Below are 23,103 nucleotides of genomic sequence, written 5' to 3'. Positions count from 1 at the left end.
GCCACACGCCGAGGCTGCTTTCCCTCCCGGCTCCCGCTGTGGCCGTTCACTGGGCAGCTGCTCAGGCCAGGGCTGGCTTCCCCCTCTGGCAGGGAAGAATTGATGCTGAGCCGAGAATGCAGAGCCAGAATGCAGCAGAGGCAATGGCATGGAGAGGCTGCTCAGCCAGGTGGGGCCAGGGCAGCCTTCCCAGGGCAGGGGCAGCGAAGTGAAGTTTGAAAGAGGAAGGCACTCTGGCATGTGACAAGGTGTGCGACGCTGACAGAATCCGGGCCAAGGGACAGGAGAGGGCCCAGGTGTGGAGGGCTGGGGGGCCTTACACCCTCAGGGCATGTTTGGTGGTTGGGTGCCCTGAAGCACCCACACATGCACCCCAGGGGCCCTGGGAGCAAGCTGGGGTCTCACTTACTTGGTTGATCGAGGGACCACCATGTCTGAGAGAGATTCGTAGGTTTTTTGCCATTGTGAGTAGTTTGGTCTGCAAGAACACAGAATCATTCTGTGATTTTTTGCAGAAAAGGCTCTTGGGTGTCCTGAGTGCTTAGGAAGCTGCACACCCCTTTTCCTGAGGGCCTGAAGGTGAGCAGGGATGGGGTCAGAGGGAGCCCTAACCTCCCCTGAGGCCCGGCTGTGCCCATGGGGAATGCCCTGCCCAGCCTCCCCAGGGTACCCACAGAAGTCCCTTTGTGAAGAGCTATGGATACACTTGGGGCTCACTAACAACCGTCCAATCTGGGCCCCTTGCGACCTTGGGCAAGCTAACCAACCTCTCCAGCCTCAGGACAATGGGAATCACCAGACTTCCCCGGCCTTTGGTGAGGATGAAATAAAATAATGTCGACCACGCGTTGGGTATTTAGCAAGCGCTCAATAAATGGCTGCTTCTGTCATGGCCACAACCTCCATCACAGCCGCGGGCAGGGCCCCATGAAGGAATGACTGTTTCCCGGGAACTGGGGCTGGGCAGGGAGCATCTTCGTCCACTCCGCCCAAGTCACCAACGGGCCCACCTTCCTCTCTACTGGGCAGGGCCAGTTGCCTTCGTGATCGCTCAGCACAGGCTGAGACACCCACTCGCCCAGCACTCACTTGGGGACGATGACCAGAAGTGTGATGAGATATTCAGAATCCAGCACGAAGTCCTCCTTGCTCACAATATCACTCAGTGTCCGGGTGAAGAGGTTCCCCCTAAAAGGCAGGTGGAACAAAGGGTGTGAAAGGTGTGAGCAGAAAGGGACACAGTGACCCCACAAACCCATGCCCAGGCACTGGGGCTGAGGGGCAGTTCTCAAGGAAGGGTGGGCACCAGGGATGCTGGAGCCTAGAAGAACACAGCAATTCTCAGCAATGATTGCTCCCTGCCAACTTCAGGGCCAGGCTCTGTGCTGGGGTCACAGCTGCTGCCTCCTCCCCTCTAGGGACAGGAAGGCTGGCAGGGCCTCAGGTACTATCACCCATCACCCAAGGGGCTGCCGAATCCAACACCTCAGTGACCTGCACTGCCCCGGTGCGTGGTGCCAGCCACAGCTGCTACAGGAGGGGGGCCTCGGGGAGCAGGCTGCTAAAGTTACTCAAGTGTCAACACCACGGCCAGCTCTTGGAGCTGCGTGAGCCATCCTCGATAGAGTTCCATGTCACTTTACAGGCCTTCCAGCCCAGCAGCCAGGGGACACTCACCTGAAATAGCTTTCTACATGCCCAGTGGACCTGGTCTGAGTGGAGGGTATGGTATTATTGGCACATGGATCAAGGCTGTCAGATCAGCAAAGGGGCCAAGATAAACTACCCAGGCTGTATGCGGGACCAGCACAGGGGCGGTGACGTCGGCCCAGAGTGCTTCCCTGGGAAATCGCTCTCCAGCACTCAGCTGTGGCCAAAGCTTTAAAGGCAATGGGAAAACCCTCCTCAGGGAGCCTGTGTGGCTTCTTTGCTGTCTCCTGCCTGAACATCACTGACCAGCTGCATGGCCGTGGATAAAGCCCTTAGGTTCCTTCTCCCTGGGCACCACACGCATGAGCCTCCCTGTCCTAGAACTGAACACATTACCCTTACACTGTCCCACCTCTCTCCCTGGCTCACCTCTGAACCCCCAACACGAAGCCAACTTTCCACACCTTTGTTGAATGAATAACTATGAGCTCTGCAAGTGCAAAAATTGTATTGTATTCTGCTTTGTATCTTTAGGGTCTAGCATCAGGCCTGAGGGCACAGTGCATACTTGGTACGTGTACAACAAAAGAAGAAGAGAGTGCAGAGAAGGGAGTTAGAAACGTTCATCCCTCTTCTTACGCTGCCCTCCTATACTTGCTGTATGTGCTCAGTAAATCAATTAAAGTCACCGCAAATCAATGAATGATCAATGAATGACAGAACCTCACCAGTTGAGTGAAGAGGCTGGACCAGATGTTTGCTCAAGTCCCAACCAGTCCTGAAGAAATCCATCACAGGGTGATGCTGTGCGAGTGGATGGCCCCATGGTATGTGGGCTCCAAGCCAGAATGGACGGATGACCCATCCCCACTTAGGGCTCTCTGTCCTGGCGCCTGGCCTCTATCCCATACTCCAGAGCTCATGCCCACTTACTTTTGACATGAAGCCAGGCATCCAACAGCAATGGTTTCCAGTTGAAGTGGGCTTTTTTTTTTTTAGACAGAGTTTCACTCTTGTTGCCCAGGCTGGAGTGCAGTGGCGTGATCTCGGCTCACTGCAACCTCCTCCTCCCAGGTTCAAGCAATTCTCCTGCCTCAGCCTCCCGAGTAGCTGGGATTACAGGTGCGTACCACTACGCCCAGCTAATTTTGTATTTTTAGTAGAGACGAGGTTCCTCCATGTTGGTCAGGCTGGTCTCAAACTCCTGGCCTCAGGTGATCCGCCTGCCTCAGCCTCCCAAAGTGCTGGGACTACAGGCATGAGCCACTGCGCCTGGCCTAAAAATCATCTATGGTTTTTAATTTTCTTTCCACTAATGTACCATTTGCTTTTTTCACAAGAAGACAGCTGGCCCAGTGACCCTCAGAAGTGGACTGCAGAAGTGGGGGTACCTCCCAGGTAACATTCTCTTTGCTTACAGTAGTGGGCCAATCGGGGAGGGCAGTTGGTTCGGGGCTCCCTGCATCACTTCCCTTCTCTGGAGTTAGGGGCCAAGTGTAGGTATCATACTGAAAACTCTACAACTGACCAGGGTTCTCAGAGAACAACCAACAGCATCAGATCCAGAGCCTGGGGGGACTGGGCTGCTCCTCCATGCCAACCCCACCCCACCCTGTTCAGGAGCAGCCTCCCCAGCAGGAGCTCACCTGGCTTCTCTCTCTCCTTTTTTTTTTTTTTAATTTTTTTTTTTATTTTTTGAGACAGAATCTCACTCTTTTTGCCCAGGCTGGAGTGCAGTGGTGATCTCAGCTCACTGCAACCTCTGTCTCCCAGGTTCAAGTGATCCTCGTGCCTCAGCCTCCCAAGTAGCTGGAATTACAGGTGCACACCACCATACCCAGCTAGTTTTTGTATTTTTAGTAGAGATGGGGTTTCACCATGTTGACCAGGTCAAACTCTTAGCCTCACGTGATCCACCCACCTCAGCCTCCTAAAGTGTTGGGATTACAGGCGTGAGCCACCATGCCTGGCTACGTGGCTTCTCTTACACACCTCCAACAACGGGACACTCACTACCTCACAAGACAGTCCCTGTCACTGCATTGCTGAGTTTACACTTTTCTCTGGCATCTCTACCATCCTGATAACTGTTCTGTCAGCGGAGCCTGCTCCCTCTCCCACACAGTGGTTCTTCAAGTGGGTGGAGAAGGCACCTGAGTCCCTGAGGCTGCTCTGCTCTTGGCCACAGAGCCCACTACCCTGCTGTGCTTTGCAACGGGCCGTGCTCTGATATCCTGGCCTCCTGTCACCCCCGGGGGCCCTCTGTGCAGCCTCCACAGGGGAGGACTGGGTGCAGCACCCAGGTGCCCTGGAGAAGCCGGGAGACGGAAGCGTGCGGTGAGGAGCAGCACGGCCACATCCTCTTCCCTGGGCATATGCACGGGGTGCGATCACCCTCGCCTGGCCCTTTCCTCCTCTCCCAGCACGTGGCTCTTGGAGAGTTGAGAGTGCCTCCACCTGTCTGTCTCACTGTCATGCACGGGCACAGACTCCCAGGTGGCCCAGTGGCAGGACAGACAAACGCTACGCCCCTGCCAGGACTCGCCCTCGCCAGATGTGGAGGCTGGTGAATACACACATGAATTTCTTTTCCAGGTTCTCCAGGTTTGTCTTCAGAGTGTTGTAGGCGGCCGTTCGGGACTTCAGGTCCATCTCGATCTGTGCCAGTTGCTGTTTGGGAAAGCACAAGCTCCTGGTGACCTTGAGCACTGAAGGAGTTGGCTGAACTTTTTGAAATGGCCACAAGAGCTCATGGTGCGTTCAAGAAAAAGAACTGCCCTGGCCATTTGCCAGGATGGCTTCCATTTACCAGCATTTGGCCCTTCCAAGGAGCCCCTGTGTGGCATCCAGGTGCCAAGCCATGATGGCTTTTCTAGGATGACTCAATGAGCCCAACCTTTCCTGATTTCAAGCCCATCCTGAACAGTCGGGACATCCCACACCCACACCTACCCTCTTGGGCTCTGCTGGAGGGCAGCTCAGGCTGACCCCCAATCGTTGCTTCCAGGAGGACCGGACATTGCCTGGCCCTCACAAATGCCCACATCTCCTGGCTCGGCTGTGCCAATATCCCTCGCATGTGTTGGCAGGGGCAAGGAGGTGCAGTGGACAGAAACAAGACAGGCCCAGGCTCAAGCCACGCCCTCCTGCTTTCTGGCCGACTGGCTCAGGTTCCCCATTTGTTCCAGAGCGCGGATAATGCCAGTGCTGAGAGTCGACTGTGCCAGGCTCCTTCCCATTCCCTCCTCGCAGCCCCATGCAGTAACACCCCACCAGCTTAGGCAGCCGGCCACGGCACGAGCATTTACACCACGGCCATCCACAAATGCTACAGGCCAGCACACGGCTGCTGACGGGAGAACCTCAAGAGTCAATAGATGAAGAAAATGGGTGCTCCAAAGAATGCCAACAGCTTTAGTCTAAATATATACATTTTTATACATGGATGAATCCATTGTAAACTTTTAAACATTGGTTACCTTTTGGGAGAATAAAGGGAATGGGGGTGATGATCACAGCTCGAATATTATTTTAAAGATAAAATCATAAAATAATTTTAAAGATAAAATAATTAAATATAAATAAAATGATAAAAACGATTAAATTAAATGATTATATTCAAATGGTAGGCTGGGCAAGGTAGCTCATGCGTATAATCCCAGCAATTTGGGAGGCCGAGGCGAGAGGATCACCTGAGGTCAAGAGTTTGAGACCAGCCTGGCCAACATGGTAAAACTCTGTCTCTACTAAAAATACAAAAATTGGCTGGGCATGGTGGTGGACGCCTGTAACCCCAGCTACTCAGGAGGCTCAGGCAGGAGAATTGCTTGAACCCGGGAGGCGGAAGTTGCAGTGAGCTGAGATCGCGCCACTACACTCCAGCTTGGGTGACAGAGTGAGACTTTGTCTCAAAAAATATATATAATAAAATGGGCCAGGCACGGTGGCTCATGCCTGAAATCCTAGCACTTTGGGAGGCTGAGGTGGGCAGATTGCCTGAGCTCAGGAGTTTGAGACCAGCCTGGGCAACATGGTGAAATCCTGTCTCTACTCAAAATACAAAAAAGTTAGCTGGGCATGGTGATGTGTGCCTATAATCCTAGCTACTCAGGAGGCTGAGGCAGGAAAATTGCTTGAACCCAGGAGGTGGAGGCTGCAGTGAGCCGAGATCTCACCACTGCCTCCAGGCTGAGCAACACAGTGAGACTCTGTCTCAAAAATAATAATAATAAAAAATGATAAAATGATAATTAAATAAAAGATTTAAAGTGATTATTTTAAAGATAAAACTAAATGTTTTCTCTTTACATTTTGCCATGTTTGTTTTTTTATAAAATTCATCTTTTTATAATAATTTTTTAAAACTTTCAAGTTTGAAACGATTATAGATTCACAGGATGTTGCAAAAATAGTACACAGAGATCCTAAGTACTCTCCATGCAGTTTCCCACAGTGATTTCCCACACCTCACTATACAACTATACTATTCTGCACTATACAACTGCATACTATATTGCAACTATATTGTACGACTATACAACTATATTAAACTCTTCTGCACTATAGAAGTATACTGTGCTACTATATAGTATACAGCATTATGCAACTATATAACTATATGATTACTATTCTGCACTATACAGCTCTATTACTATACCGTACTGTCGTATACAACCACACTATACTATACTATTCTGCACTATACAGCTCTATTACTATACCGTACTGTCCTATACAACCATACTATACTATACTATTCTGCACCATACCATCATAGTGCAGTATCATAACCAGGAAACTGACATGGGTACAATCCACAGATCTTGCTTTTTAAAATAAGATTTGTATATTTTTTGGGGAAAAAAAGGCAAAAAAAAAAATACTGCTTGTCTTTATTTTTCTGATTTTATCACAAGTCAATGAAAACTTGCTGAGAGGTATTTGGGAGCAAGTAAAACAATGGTGGGAACTAGGGCTTTCGAACCAGTAAGGCCCACATTTAAATGCCAGTTCTGACTTTTACTGGCTGTGTGACCTGATATAAGCTCCTTGACCTCTTTGAGCAAAGTGACCCAGAATTATTGTGAGATAATAGAGGAGTCTCCTTTGACTAAATGTCTCTAGTTGACAGATTGAGACCTCTCGTTGGCAGAACGAGGCTGAGGCGGGGGGTGTCCCACTGCGTTCCCGGTGTAGGAAGGACTGAGGGAGCCTGTGTTCCTGGTGTAGGAAGGTCTGAGGAAGCCAACACCCCGGAGCCTCTGCCCCTGCTCCCGCCAGGAGTTGCTTCCCTGCGGTGGGGCCAGTCCAGTGCTTCCTTGGGTACCACGCAAACAGTCAACCCACAGGCCCTGGTCCCCAAGACCTGCATCCCCATCCCGGCATAATACTCCAACTGTGGCAGGCCCTGGGTCGCGCACTCAACACCTCAGCTTCCTCTTCTGCACTCAGAGGAAAGCGATGTCCACCCCATGGCATGAGGTGGATAGTAAGAGAGCCCAGCACAGTCTCGGGCACATCTGGAATGCCACCAAACCAGTGCCCTCCTTCCTTCCTGCCAAAGGCGCTCTTAGGGTGCTCTGGACTGGAGAAGCCAGGTCTCCCTACAGCCCCTCTGCCCCCTCCATGTGCTCCAGGGGCCCTCCACACTGAGTCTGGCATCCCTGGGACTCAGAGAATCCCAAACTGGCCCATGGTGAGGCAGGGAAGCGCCAGCCCCACCAGCCACCGTGTGCTTCCAGTTCCTTGGTGGACATGCACAGCGCCCTCTGAAGGGAACACCTGGCACAGGTGCTCTGGGCAGCCCCTCCTTGAAGGGCCTTCCAGAATCACTGCCTGATCGTTCCAGCAGGGGCCTGGGCCCCTTTGATGTTAGCAGTCCCCGAGGTGCCCCACCCAGATTCCCGAGCTTTCTGGCCCCACCCTACTTTCCAGGAGACCTGCAAGAGTTGCCAGAGGACAGGTCAGAGGCCCAGCTCCACCCTGACCCTTGGCCACAGTCACAGTAGAGAACCGGGCGCCTTTGTTCCTGGCCCAGGCTGAGACTCTCCCACAGCCATGCGGGCCAGCAGGAGACAGGACACATTAGGGGCTCAGTGTCTTGTGGCAGAAGGGAGGGCCAGGCCATCAGAAACCATCAGCCTCAGTCTCACAGTCCTTGTCACTCTCACCCTCAGTGATGATACAGAGAAGTCACCCGGCTCCAGGTGCCCACAGCATCCCCTGGGACTCGAGTCACAGGCTGTTCATTTTTCAAGTGGAGTGGAGGCCATTGTTGAACAGGACAGAGGACTGTTGGGACACTTACTGCCTCTCCATTGTCACAAGTGGAGAGCGAAGAGCTGGTGCAGTGTCTCAAGAGGTGAGGGCTCCCAAGCCAAACTCTCCACTTAAAGCAAATAGCTTTGCAGGTGAACAATCCCCTGAGGGCTAGAGGTGTCAGGTTCCTAGGAGTAGATGATGGGGGAGCTGCCTTCACCATTAGTAACTTTTTTTTTTGGTGGGGGGATGGAATCTCATTCTGTTGCCCAAGCTGGAGAGCAGCGTAACCTCCGCCTCCCCGGATTCAAGCGATTCTCCTGCCTCAGCCTCCCGACTAGCTGGGACTACAGGTGCGTGCCACCACGCCCAGCTAATTTTTGTATTTTTTAGTAGAGACAGGGTTTCACCATATTGGACAGACTGGTCTCGAACTCCTGACCTTGTGATCCACCCACCTTGGCCTCCCAAAGTGTTGGGATTACAGGCGTGAGCCACCGTGCCTAGCCACCATCAGTAAGTTTTGAAAAAAGAAGTGGAGCAGCAAGTGAACGGGTGCTGGGCCCTCGAGGGGAGGCCAGGGGACTGACTCTTTCTCTGTCCAGGGCTGCCCTAAAACCCCAAACCTGCCCGCTGCATGGAAGGAGGCCACACCTCAGAAACCCAGAGGCCCAGTCAGGGCAGGCTGAGGCTGTTGACAGGGGGGCCCTACCCAGGCTCAGACCCCAGGCTCTTGCCCGCCTGACCCACCAGTCAGCTGTCCCCCAGAGCAGTCCCTTTTCTCACCTTGGCTATTGTGTCCACCACGCTCACGAGCGGCTGCTTGGCAGGGTATTTGGCCATGTCCCATTCAAAGTGGGTCACAAAGGATGTTAAGTCAACTGGAAGAATACAAACACATTTCAACACATGAGCCTGCGCTCTGCGTCCACGATCGAGACTTCGGAATCCCAAGTCAAGCATCACCGTGGACATGAAGGCAGCCATCACGGGCAACGCCGATGGGCAGGCACAGGGCTCAGGAAAGCAAATGTTCCCTGTGGGAGCAGGGAGCTGTGAGCCCATGGGAGCTGTCAGCCCAAGCACTAGACAGTTTCAACCCTCACTGTCCATTTCAAAGAAGGCATTTTCCACAGTAGCAAAATACTGGACTTTGTGACTGTGGTTTATATTAAATGGCAGGGAGGTGCATTTTTCAGTATATGCTATTTAGAGAAAAGTCTCTGGTGAACAGACCACACCAGTGTTTTCACACATTTCCTTTTTTTCTTTTCTTTCCACCAAACCCACTGCCTTCAGAATGTCTCTGGCTCATTCTAACCAGGTGTGGGGTGGAGAGCGCCCCGGAATTGAGGTCAGAAAGAAGCAACACTAAATAAACCTTAGCTGACTCAACCCTTAGGCTAGGAGAGAATCCATTTCCGTACCTGAGACACAGCGGAGTCGGCACCTTGCCTGGTCTCTTCAGATTAGTTTGCCACACGCTTAAAGAGAGCCACCTGGGCCAGCCGCCCCAGGACCTGACCTCTTCTAATACGCCGGTCTATGGAAGAGCGGGAAATTCCCCAGAAGCTGCAGGGCCACAGTGGCCCCTGGAATTCCTGCACCCCTGGCAGAGGGCCCTTCCTATGGCGGATGTCCCAGACCAGGCTCCCTGTGCACCTGCACTTCCCGGTCTATCCTGGTGCATGAAAGGGGACTGTCACGCTCACTCCACACCCATCACCCTGCTGGGGACACACACTAGACACCATGCCCTGCCCAAGGTCCACAGGGAGACCCCTAGGCAGACACACCACAGAGAGCTAGGGGCCCGGCGATAACCTCCCGGAGTGCTAAGGGAGGACAAAGAGCTGGCGCCGGCTCCTGCTAGGGAGGATGGAGACCCTCCACTGGGACACAGACATGGTATTCACACGGAGGCTAAGGGGAAGAGGAGGCAGCCATGTGGCCGGTGATGGAGGGCGTTGGGTGTCAGGCAAGGAGGGCTGGCAGTGCTATGTGCTCAGGGCACTGTGAGTCAGAGAAGAGGGAGTGTGGACAGACGCTGAACAGGAAGGGGTAGGATCGGTCACCAAGGGTCATGTCTGCACTTCACCGAGTGCCAAAAACAACACTAGATCCCACCCACTCAGCCCCTGGCACGGGAATTGGACTGAGATTCCTCCAACCCCGCCAGTGGCGGCCAGTGGGGTCACCAAATAAGACTCCAGCCGACCAAGGGGAGCAGGCTGGGGATGCTCACACACTCTGGGGGAGTCCTCTGAGGCTGGCATGGAGGAGGCTCCAGGGGAGAAGCCAGCAGGAATGTGGGAGGGAGAGGGTGGTGCCAAGAGGAGTGGGAGAGGCCCTGGGAGGGGAGAGGAGGACAGGGGAGGAGCCACTGGACAGGGTGCAAGGCAATGACGCGGGCCTGGTGCCACCAGCTTTCCCGTTGGGTGGCTGGGTGGAGGGAGAGAAGTACACTAAGCCGGGCAGCCATGGAGGTGGGAGGGATGGGGACGGAGGAGAGGAGGCAAGTTCTGCCTGGGACAAGCTTGAGTTTGACATGTGGGTGGATAGGTCCCCAAGAAGCAGATGGGAATGAAATGGGACACAGAGGAGGAAACCGGGCTGGGGAAGAAATGCCAGTGTGTGAGATATAGGAAAGGCCTGAAGATAACAGGACGATGATGGTGACAATGACCATTAAAGCAGCTGGCACTTACTGCTGCTGACCTTGGGCCAAGACACATAAATTATTCCATTTAATTTCTTCTTCAACACTATTCAAACCCTATGATGATCTCAATTTACAGATGAGGAAACTGGCACAGAGCAAGCTATGGAAACTCCAGGATAAAGGGAGACAATGCATGAAACACCTAACGCCCTGCTTGGCCCATGGCAGGGCTACGGCTCCCTTCCCTGCCACATCCACTAAGTGGACACAGCCATGCAGCAGGTGGATCCTGCCCAGGAACCACACTCAGACAGCTTCTAGACCACCGGGACTCGAAGGAGGTCTTTGGGAGAATTTGTTTTACAGACTTAGGACGCTGGTGTTGGAATTAACATGGCGAGTCCTGGCCTGTTGACAAGAGTACCTCTGAGGCACTAAGGGTGGGACCCTGATCCAATGGAATTCAAGGCCATATAAGAAGGGACAGCAGAGTGTTGAATCCGTGCTCTCTCTCTCCTCACGCAGGCACCAAGGAAAGGCCATGGGACGACACAGCAAGAAGGTGGCCATCTACAAGCCAGGCAGAGAGCCCTCAGGAGAAACCAGGTTGTCTGATCTTAGTTTGTGGTTTAAGCTGCCAAGTCAGTGGTATTTTGTGACAGCAGTCCAGGCTGACTCAGACATTGGTATTAGTTTGGGTATTAATACAGGTTTTGATATTGACACACACAGTGGGAATGACCTTGTAGCAAGGGTGCAGGCTGGGGAGGAAGTGAGAGCAGGAAGTGGTCAGAGGGTAACCAGGAGGATTGGGAGGACTCCTCCTGCGGCAGGAACAGAAGCGAAACTCACCTCCAGGTGAGTTTCTGCACAAGCACAGGCAAGTTCACCTCCCACCATGGGCCCAGAGCCATCCCACAAGCCAGGAACCAGTCTCAAGGCACCAAGCGGCAGCCCAGGATGGGAGATGGCAAGGCGGTGTGTGCCATCCCATCCATCTCTTCCCTCCACCTCCTACCTCATCCCCTCTGAAACCCCAGGCAAGTCCCCACAACTTCCCACTCTCCTCTCATGGCTGCCCCTGTCCTTCAAAATGTAGGACAGGGAAAGACCAGCTCCTTCCAGGGGTGGCCCAACTGTCCCTGCTCCTGCTGGCCTGAACTCCACTCCTTGTGCTATCTCAGGTTCCTCAAGGACAGTGACTGTGACTCACTGGTCTCTGTGTTCCCAGAGCCTGTCACAGTGCCCTGCACAGAGCAAGTGCTCCATAAACATGCTCAAAATACTGACAGACTCCTCCTGGCAACCATGACTGTGGTATCAGCTTGCACTGTCTACATGGCTTGAAAGAGATACATTTCAGATCAAGCTTGTGTCTCTGGCCATTTGCACCAAGTCCAAGGCCTTCATGGCATTCAAACCAAAGGGCTGAGGTCTCCCTTTCCATCTGAAGCATCCCTGCCCTATAACTCCTCCAAGACTGAACCTGCTTCTTGAAGCTTGGTCTTTGTTTCCATCACAGCGCATGTGGCACTAAGAGTCTGTCCCCAGCAAGGCTGTGGCTTCCAGAAGGTGAAGGCTGTGCGTCGCCTCCGCATGCCCAGCATGTGCTTGGTACTGACAGATGCTCAGGGAAGTCTGAGATGATGTCTCCCTGCAGGGGCCTCCAGAAGCTTCTGGGTGTGTGACTGTGACTTCCTCATCTTTCACATGTCTTGAACACCAGCTCCAGCCGTGTACACTGAGCCTTGCCCCGGGTCAGGCATCCAAGCCCTTCCCTGTCCATGCATCTTGCCTTTGGAAAGAACGTTGCCTAAGGACGGCCCTTTGCCATCCCTCTGGTCTTCTATGTTTTTGAAATGGATCTCGTTCTGTTGCCCAGGCTGGAATGCAGTGGCACCATTTCGGCTCACTGCAACCTCTGCCTCCAGGGTTCAAGCAATTCCCCTGCCTTGGCCTCTCAAGTAGCTGGGATTACAGGCACACGCCATCACACCTGGCCAATTTTTGTAGTTTTAGTAGAGGCAGGGTTTCACCATGTTGGCCAGGCTGGTCTCAAACTCCTGACCTCAGGTGAACCGCCCACCTCAGCCTCCCAAAGTGCTGGATTACAGGCATGAGCAGCCGTGACCAGCCAGATCTTGCTTTTTAAAATAAGATTTATGTATTTTTTTCAAAAGAAAAAAAATACTGCGTGTCTTTATTTTCTGATTTCACCACAAGCCAATGAAAATTGCTGAGAGGTATTTGCGAGCCAGTAAAACAATGGTAGGAACTAGGGCTTTCGAACCAGTAAGGCCCACATTTAAATGCCAGTTCTGACTTTTACTGGCTGTGTGACCTGATATAAGCTCCTTGACCTCTCTGAGCAAAGTGACCCAGAATTATTGTGAGATAATAGAGGAGTCTCCTTTGATTAAATGTCTCTAGTTGACAGAGCTAGACTTCTCGTTGTCAGAATGAGGCTGAGATACCCATTTAGTGCTGGGATTACAGGTGTGAGCCACCGTGCCCAGCCCCTCTGGCCTTCTCTACTCACAGTACCACAGCTTGCCCTCGGCAGCTTGGAACACACAGGCCTTGCCTCCCATGCCTGGGCTGTAGCCACTAAAGCCTGGGCCTCAGAGGGGATAACGCGGACCTGGGCTGAGGGCCCATGAAATCAGACCATGACGCAGGCAGGCTCACCCCTCATCAAAACACGCTCTGCACAGGCTGGCAACTCTTGAGCCATGAGGGTCTTGTCCGAGAACCAAACCAAGGCCTGCCCGGCAGGCAGCAGCATGAGGGATGGTGACCAACCAGGCTGTGGCCCATCGCCCAGCAAGCCAGACAAGCCTCGAGGGTTTCTGTCTTCTGCGGACACTCTGGGGCCCAGGCTGGGCAAGGTGTGTTTGCCAGCCCTGGCTGCAGTCAAAGCTGTCTGTGTCCTTCCCTGCTCCCAGCTCAACTAGAGGCAAGGAACAAGCAGAAACAACAGGTCCCGGTGAAGCCAAGAGCCTGTGAAGCCATTCAGTCCATTTACAGGTGAAAAAAGGGAAATTCAGAAGTGACTTTTGGACCAGGTCTGACCGGCTGCGAGCAGTGGTGCCCTAATTGTCCCCGGAGGAGATAGGATTAAAATGCAACAATGCGCGCCTCTGGTTCATCCTGTCAATCACTAGTTCATGGGTGCCCTGCAGAAGAGAAAGATTTCCTCATTCAGGTAACACTGGGAAAGCCCAAGTCAAACTAAGTTTAAAAAGGCCCCTCGGTTCGCACGATGGCTCATGCCTATAATCCCAGCACTTTGGGAGGCTGAGGCAGGTGAATCACAAGGTCAAGAAATCAAGACCATCCTGGCCAACATGGTAAAACCCCGTCTCTACTAAAAATACAAAAATTAGCCGGGCATGGTGGTGCACGCCTGTCGTCCCAGCTACTCAGGAGGCTGAGGCAGGAGAATCGCTTGAACCCAGGAGGCAGAGGTTGCAGTGAGAGATTGCACCTCTGCACTCCAGCTTAGCGACAGAGCGAGACTCTGTCTCAAAAAGAAAAAGAAAAAAAAGGTCTCTCTGGCCTGGTTTATGGCACATGCTGTATTTTTTGTTTGTTTGCTTGTTGGTTTGTTTGTTTTTAAGAGACAAGGTCTTGCTGTGTGGTCCAGGCTGGAGTGTGGTGACTATTCACAGGCACAATCACAGTGTACCACAGCTTTGAACTCCTGGCCCAGGCAATCCTCCCACCTCAGCCTCTCTACAGCCTCCAGGCTTCAGAATGTGCTTTACTAACTCTAGTCTTGGAGAGTTGAGACCCGACTCACAGGAGGCACAGAGGTCATAAAGCCCATTCAACAAACGAAGCTGAATTTTTTCCTCCTGAGAAGAGAGGCCACTGCTGGTACCATCAGGATTGGGGATGGATACTGCATAATAATAACATCTAACTTAAGGTTACATTAATTTTGCAAAAAATATAAGCATTTTGATCACTATTTTAATATAAGCTAAAGTTCCTCCATTGTTTATGTAGAAAAGTAGCTCTCTACCTGAAGTCAGCCTTGCAGTCCTGGACCCGAGGAGTGACCTTCTGGGAAATCAGACCCGTTTGGTTAACTTGACAAGGTGATTTTTTTCTTAGCATCAGCAAAAAATCTCAGTGTGACAAACAGACTGCATTTGGGAAGGCATTTGATAACTGCCAATCTCTAAAGATTTTTATTCAACCTAAAATGATTTGCTATTTTTGATTTCACCAGTTTGAGCGGGTTGGAGAAAATCCAAAGCAAATGACTCCCTCTAACATTCACACAAGGAAAGACCTGTTTGGGCACCAGGACTGCCCAGAGGCTCCTTATATGTCTGAACCCCATCAAGGCCACCCAAAGTGAAGCCTGGAGTTTAAGCTTCCAGTGTCCATAAAATAGACAGGCTCAAAGAGCAGGCAGTTGGGACACTGCGTCAGCATCAAAGCAAGAAGCAGACCACATGCAGAAAGAGACAGTTCACCTTGAACTCCACAAGGTCAAAGCGTTCCCAGCTTCCAGTGGCATGCAGTGCTGCTCAGGAGAGGCAGGGGTAATACGACAAAGAGGGGAGGGGACGAGACGGTGGTTATCTGTGTCATATGGATATTGTGGCCAAGTTACAAGGTTGTTACTTGAGAAATCGTGGTAACTTGATCACTGCACCCCTACAACCAGACCGAGATTCCACCTTCCCGGGACATGCGGGCATCACGCCGAGCACAGACACAGCAAACAACGCATAACCTACTCTTTAAACATTTCATTTTTTCTTTCAAGCCTGCAATATAATAAGGTGGAGTTATTAAGCCACATAGACACACAAAGCCAAGATCACAGGTGGGGTAGGAACGTTTCAATTTGTCAACTTAAACAGCCAAATAAAGTCTCCCCTGGCCAGGTGCAGTGGCTCACACCTATAATCCTTTGGGATTTGGGAGGCCGAGGCTGGCGGATCACCTGAGGTCAAGAGTTCCAAGACCAGCCTGGCCAACATGGAGAAACCCGGTCTGTACTAAAAATACAAAAATTAGCCATGCGTGGTGGCTGGCGCCTGTAGTCCCAGCTACTCGGGAGGCTGAGGCAGGAGAATCGCTTGAACCCAGGAGGCAGAGGTTGCAGTGAGCCGAGATTGTACCACTGCACTCCAGCCTGGGTGACAGCGTGCAACTCTGTCTCAAAAAAAGTCTCCTCATGTTTTCAGAAGGGAAAAGTATGAATATATGTTATATTTATAACAAAGGATATAAATTTTATTATAAACATATAGTGTATACAGTCATGCATTGCTTCATGACAGGGATACATTCTGAGAAATGTGTCATTAGGAGATTTTTGTCATTGTGTGAACATCACAGAGGGCACTTACAAAAACCTAGGTGGTATCGCCTGCTACACACCTAGGCTATCTGGCAGAACCTGCTGCTCCTGGGCTACACACCTGTAGAGCATGTGACTGTACTGAATACTGTGGGTAACTGTAACACATAGCATTTGCATATCTAAATATTTCTAAACATGGAAAAGGTACAGTAAACATACAGTATTATCTATTGCTGTTATTTTTTGTTTGTTTGAGACAGAGTCTCACTCTGTTACCCAGGCTGGAATGCAACGGTGCGATCTTGGCTCACAGCAATCTCTGCCTCCCTGTTTCAAGCAGTTATCCTCTCCCAGCCTCCCAGGTAGCTGGGATTACAGGTGTGCACCACTACGCCCAGCTAATTTTTTCTGTATTTTTAGTAGAGATGGGGTTTTCACCATGTTGGCTGGGCTGGTTTTGAACTCCTGACCTCAGGTGATCCACCCGCCTCGGTCTCCCGAAATGCTGGGATTACAGGCGTAAGCCACCTCACTGGCCCAGTATTATCTCTGCTCTCATTTTCAATATATATGTATAGAATCATGTAAGTTTAATCATCTCTACAGATATTTAAATATTTAATTCTAAAGTTTCCAAAGTCTCAAAGGTTTTGCCTTGCACACTTTAAATGCACTGAAACAGCATGCACACAGTTAATGAACCAAAACATCATTGGAATCTAAAGGTTCCTCCTATCAGCACCGGGGAGGCAGACATTCCCAACGTGACTACACTGCAGGGAGCCTTCAGGGCACAGCCTCTGTTCTTATTTACTGGATGGCAGTTGAAGACTGGCTGGAGGCCTTCCTCAGCACAGGAAGGCATTTTTCATACCTGGTTTGAGCAAAGGGATAAATCGGTGAGGGTGAGGTGAGGGGGCAGAATTGCCCAGGTTGGGAGAGTGGTGGCTCTGGAGAGGGTAGAGGGGCAAACAGTAGGAGCTGGGCTGAGCCCCCCGACCCTGTGTTCATTTGCAACCCTCTGAGGAGTTCACCAGCCGGTGAGAGTAGAGGCGGAACTGCAGAGCCGTGAACTTAGGAAGCGGCATAACTTCCAAACCTAGCAGTGCTGATGAGCTAAAAGCAGTGCACCAGCCAGGAACCGTGGCTCACACCTGGAATCCCAGCACTTTGGGAGGCCAAGGCAAGAGGATCGCTTGAGCCCAGGAGTTTAAGACTGGCGTGGTCAACATTGCGAGACCCCATCTCTACAAAAAATAAAAAAATATTAGCCAGGCGTGGCTGGGCACAGTGGCTCACTCCTGTCATCCCAGCACTTTGGAAGACTGGAGCAGGCGGATCACCTGAGGTCTGGAGTTCGAGACCAGCCTGACCAACATGGAGAAAACCTGTCTCTACTAAAAATACAAAACTAGCCAGACATGGTGGCATATGCCTGTAATCCCAGCTACTCGGGAGGCTGAGGCAGGAGAAGCGCTTGAACGCAGGAGAATCGCTTGAACCCGGGAGGCGGAGGTTGCTGTGAGCCAAGATTGTGCCATTGCGCTCTGGCAACAAGAGCGAAACTCCTAATCTCAAAAAAAAAAAAAAAAAAAATATATATATATATATATATATATATTACCAGGCGTGGTGGTGAGCAGAGGTTGAGGGTGGGGAGGACCCCTTGAGCCTGAGAGGTTGAGGCTGCCATTGAGCTATGATCACACTAACTGACTCCAGCCTGGCTAAGACCACGTCTCAGAAATAATCATAATAAAAAAATTGGCCGGGCATGGTAGTTCATGCCTGTAATCACAGTACTTTGGGAGGACCAAGCTGGGCAGATCACTTGAGGTTGGGAATTTGAGACCAGCCTGGCCAACATGGTGAAACTCTGTTCTATAAAAATACAAAAAATTAGCCAGGCGTGGCAAGCAGGTAACCTGTAGTCCCAGACTACTCAAGAGCTGAGACGGAGAATTGCTTGAACCTGGAGGGGGGAGGTTGCGGTGAGCCAAGATTGCACCACACTCTAGCCTGGGCAACATGGGATAGACTGTCTCAAAATAATAATAATATAAATAAATAAAAGTGGAGTGCAGAGCCTCTGCCCAACCTGTCGATCCAGAGCCATCCACTGAGGCTGGGCCATCTTGGTGATTCGCTGTGTTGGTCCACAGCGAGGGGATCTGGTCTAGATGGAGCTGGGAGATTGCGCTCCACGTCAGAGGGCCCGCCACACCTAACCTCCCGTTTGCCAGGAGGTGCTCCTGGGCTTCCCCTTTGAAGTCCTCCATGACTTCCCACCCACGCTCGAGCCATTCTTCTTATGAGGCTTGGAGAGAGAAGAAAAAGAGTGGTTAGAGTAGGAAGCTGTCCTCAAAAAATACTGTCACCATGCTGCTGCAGAAAAAGTAGCCGGTGACACCTTTGGGGGAATAATTTGGCAAGATGTATGAAGAGGGTTAAAATGCCCAATAGAGGCCAGGCATGGTGGGCTCACACCCTGTAACCCAGCACTTTGGGAGGCCAAAGGCCAGGCAGATCAACTAGGTCCCAAGAGATAGAGACCATCTTGGCCACATGGTGATATCCCCGTCTTACTAAAAATTACAAACTAGCCAGGTGTGGTGGTGGCACCTGTAGTCACAGCTACTCGGGAGGCTGAGGCAGAAGAATCACTTGAACCCCGGGAGGCGGAGCTTGCAGTGAGCAGAGATCGCACCATTGCACTCCAGCCTGGATGACAGAGCTAGACGTCATCTCAAAAAAAAAAAAAAAAAAAATGCTAATAACCTTTGAACCAGTAATTCCACTTCTGGGAAGCTATCTTAAGGAAAGGCGACGAATGGAAAAAGCTTTCTGAATAAAACGATGTTCTTTGCAGCACGCTGCTGACAGTAAAGACTTGGAGACAACTGGAAGGTCCTACAATAGGGAATTGTTTAAGTAAATGATGGCACATCCAGCTGAGGGAGTATTAGGGAGCCATTGAATATAAAGCTTCAAAGAATTCCTGATACTGTGGAACAAGGCTTGCCTTAGAATGTTGGAAAAATACCAAGATACAAACTCCTACAGGCAGTGCGGACACTGACTACGATGACATGAAAGCGTTTTTCCTACTTTACATATTGTCCAATTATAATCAGGTATTGCTTTTATAATTAGAACATTAAAACTTTTGGTCTCTGAAAAACATACTGAAGGCTTCAGAAAATACAGCATTTGAAGGCAAAAGGACTCAAATTGGCCACAGCTCTGTCAATTACCAAATGTAGGATTTTAGCCAATTTTTTTTTTTTTTTTTTTGGAGACAGAGTCTTGCTCTGTTGCCCAGGCTGGAGTGCAGTGTCACAATCTCGACTCACTGCAAGCTCTGCCTCCCGGGTTCAAGTGATTCTCCTGCCTAAGCCTCCCATGTAGCTGGGATTACAAGGGCTCACCACCACACCCAGCTAGTTTTGTGTTTTAGTAGAGACGGGGTTTTGCTGTGTTGGCCACGTTGGTCTCGAACTCCTGACCTCAAGTGAGCCACCTGCCTTAGCCTCCCAAAGTGCTGGGATTACAGGTGTGAGTCATCGCACCCTGCCAATTTTAGCCAAACTGATGTAATTACTTTGAGCCTCGGTTCTCTTACCTATAAAATGTGGATGATATTCATTTTACAGGATTATCATGAATATTGACATAACCAATCATCTCATAGCAAGGAGAGTCTGCTCCAGGAGGCTGAGCCATTAGAACTCCAGTTGGAAAACAAGTCAAACTAGGATCAAAGTCTGAAAGTTATGAGGATCCAAATCATTGCCTCAGGCTCTCTCTCCACATTCTCCCCGCCCTCAGGAGGGAGGTGGTGTTTGCAGGAAGAGCAGACTCAAGTCACTGAATCCTACATGGAGTACAAGATCTTCCACTGCTGAAGACGCTGGCCACCCTGGCCACTTGGACCAGAGCCCAGAGGCAGGGACGTGGGATGCCCTGATAAAAGCAAAGGAAGGAGGAGAGGTAGCACCTTGCTTTCCTGACTCCCAAAGTCACGTGTTCATGGTCAAAATGGAAAATACAAGTATAAAGTAGTTAACAAAAATTGAACAACCATACTCCCCCACCCAAGAGGGAACACATTTCATATTCTGGCATATTTCCAAAGGCTTAACACTTGCATAGTTTATGTGAGTTAAGGTCTTTTTTTTTTTTTTTTTGAGACTGAGTCTCGCTCTGTCACCCAGGCTGGAGTGCAGTGGCCGGATCTCAGCTCACTGCAAGCTCCGCTTCCCGGGTTCACGTCATTCTCCTGCCTCAGCCTCCCAAGTAGCTGGGGCTACAGGTGCCCACCACCACGCCCAGCCAATTTTTTTGTATTTTTAGTGGAGACAGGGTTTCACCGTGTTAGCCAGGATGGTCTTGATCTCCAGACCTCGTGATCCACCCGCCTCGGCCTCCCAAAGTGCTGGGATTACAGGCATGAGCCCCCGCGCCGGGCTTCTTTTATTTTTTTTTTAAGGCAGGATGTCGCTCTGTCACCCAGGTAGGATGGGAATACAGTGGTGTGGTCACGGCTCATTGCAGCCTTGACCTCCCAAACTCAAGTGATCCTCCACCTAATTTTTAAATTTTTTTGTATAGACAAGGTCTTACTATATTGCCCAAGCTGGTCTTGAACTCCTGGGCTAAAGTGATCCTCAGGCCTCAGCCTCCCAAATTGCTGAGATTACAGGCATGAGTCACTGAGCCCAGCCAGACAGAGTTAAGGTCATCTTCTGATATCACCTATTATTTAGTAGAGCTGACCAAGTATCAGACATTCTATAATCATTGCCTCATTTAATCCTCACAAAAATTCCCAAAAGTTGGGTATCATCTCATTTTACAGATGGAGAAACTGAGACCCAGAGAAGTAATTTGCCCCATCCCTTCCAACCATCCAGTCATTATGTGGACTCCAAAAGTGAGGCTCTTGGCCATCAGGCCACACTGCTATCTTTACCGTCACTGTGTCACTGTGGCCCATCCTGGGATTAAATCTCCACCAGTATGATGGCATTTCTTAGAACAGTAGCTAATAGCGTCTTACTGATTATAACCTCGGGTAGGTTACCTAACTAATCTCAGTTTCATCTGCAAAATGTTTTCACATTTTTACAGTTTTCAGCTGTAAAATGGGGATGACACTCCTTATCTCACAGTATTCTTCATGGAGTTTGGTGCCCGATACCATTGTAAGGTATCAGAGTCTGTGAGAGACACCTTGAGATACGCTCTAGGCAATCTGGGTGGACTGTTTTGGGTTCTCTGCCCCATGATTCCTGGGTAGATTTGGCAGGAGATCAGAGGGAGGGAGAGTCTGGTTCCCTCCCAGTTCCAGTGACCTCAATCCTCTCGTCTCTGCCAGCCTAGAGGTTGTGACAATGTCTCTCCACCAGCCTGGGTTCCTGCATGGTTCCTGTGATTCTCCTGTAGCCCACACATAACTCTGTCTCCCTATAAGGAGCTCCTCCTCAAATTATCCCTGGCATAATTTGCAAGTGGATCTTCTGCTATCTGTTGGGACCCTGACTCCATGAATTCATTCGTTCATTCATTTAGCAAATTTCATACATCAAACAACTACTATGTGCCAAGCACTGTTCTAAAACGTCATGGACAAAACAAAGTCCCTGCTCTTTCCGAGCTCCTATTTTAGTGCTGCCAATGGTTCCTCCTTTATCCTTACAGCGACCTGTGGGAGTTGCTGTCTCCTATCACCACATCCCCTGTAATATTTTGAGTAGTTATTTGTTTACATACATCCAGCACCTACCATAGTGCCTGACTCACAGCAGCTGCTCAGCAACGTTTGATGAATGAATCAATGAATTCTGGCACCCCTACTTTTTTCTGTCCTAACAGACCTAAGAAGAGAACTCACTCATCATTTCGCTAATGACTCTTTAGTGCTCCTCTTCCTAGCCTCTATGAAGTTTTTGTTTTGTTTTGTTTGCTTTTCGTTTTTGAGACAGGGTCTCACCCCGTCGCCCAGGCTGGAGTGTAGTGGTGCTATCTCGGCTCACTGCAACCTCCACCTTCCAGGTCCAAGTGATCCTTCTGCCTCAGCCTCCTGAGTAGCTGGACTACAGGCACCTGTCACCAAGCCCCGCTAATTTTTGTATTTTTGGTAGAGACGGGATTTCACCATGTTACCCAGCCTGGTCTCAAACCCCTGAGTTCAAGCAATCCACCTGCCTCGGCCTCTCAAAGTGCTGAGATTACAGGCATGAACTACCCCACTTGCCCTTCTGTGAAGTCTTTAACTACATAGAAGTGTGGCCCGTAGCCATATACATGACACCAGAAACGTCTCCGAATAACACGGTCTGATGAAGCTCTACTGCTAGAAAAAACCCTTGTTCCACATAACACAAACAGTCCTGACTTAGATGTGATCATTAACGATGGTCATCAGTGAATTGCAATATTACTGAATTGGAAAATTTTTCTCATTGAAAGGGAACTAAGAGTCTAGATACTGTGTTAAATGTACTTTTTTTCAGTCTACAGTTGGTTGTGAACACCTTTTCACGGGAGAAGACTGGTCCCTCATTCCTTTCATTTACTGTACTGTATTTCACTTCATAGCTGTATCATAACAAATTCTCTACGATTGGACATTTGAGTTGTTGCCACTTTGATATGGTATCACAATAATACATACATTTTGCTCACTTGTGCAGGCATCTATAAAAAATAAGTTGTCCAGATCAGAAAGCTGAACTTTGTTAAAAAATAAATAAATGTATTTTAAAAGAAAATGCATTTTAAAAAATGCATTTAAAAGAAAAAATAAGTTGCTAAGAAAGGAACTTCTGGAATTAAGAGTATGAACATTTATAGTTTTAACAAGCAAGACTAAACTACCCTACACATGTACAAAGCTAGTGTACACTCACACCCCAGCGTATGAGACTGCCTGCTTCCCTAAACCCTTGCCAACATAGGTATTATGAATCTTTGTAATCTCTGCCAATCTGATATCTGAAAAATTATATCTCATTGTTGCTTTTATTTGCATTTCTTTGATCATCAGTGAGGCTGGAACATCTTTTCTCATGTTTGGCTCTATAAAAGGCTATTTTCTTCTTCTGTGAATAGCATATTCATATATTTTGCTGGTTTTTTCCTGGCTTGTTCATTTAAAAGATTTTTTTATTTTTTTTATTATTTTTTAGGTGTTTTGAAGACTCCA

The 23,103-nt window shown here is 50.0% G+C and overlaps 1 protein-coding gene across 1 annotated transcript in view; it reads right to left on the bottom strand.

The window, feature by feature from the left end:
- Positions 1 to 23,103, bottom strand: part of ATP6V1C2 (ATPase H+ transporting V1 subunit C2) — a 65,176-nt gene that overhangs the window by 12,629 nt on the left and 29,444 nt on the right. Inside the window, 6 exon segments of the mRNA XM_017853884.1 lie at positions 410 to 478; positions 1,090 to 1,188; positions 4,229 to 4,320; positions 8,695 to 8,791; positions 18,129 to 18,181; positions 18,183 to 18,213. Coding sequence (XP_017709373.1) covers positions 410 to 478; positions 1,090 to 1,188; positions 4,229 to 4,320; positions 8,695 to 8,791; positions 18,129 to 18,181; positions 18,183 to 18,213 — 441 coding nt within the window.

The sequence above is a fragment of the Rhinopithecus bieti genome, unplaced genomic scaffold (genome assembly GCF_001698545.2).
Source record: "Rhinopithecus bieti isolate Rb0 unplaced genomic scaffold, ASM169854v2 scaffold_1530, whole genome shotgun sequence".
NCBI lineage: Eukaryota > Metazoa > Chordata > Mammalia > Primates > Cercopithecidae > Rhinopithecus > Rhinopithecus bieti.
The sequence above is the reverse complement of the archived record's forward strand: the minus strand, read 5'-3'. Positions and strand labels throughout refer to the sequence as shown.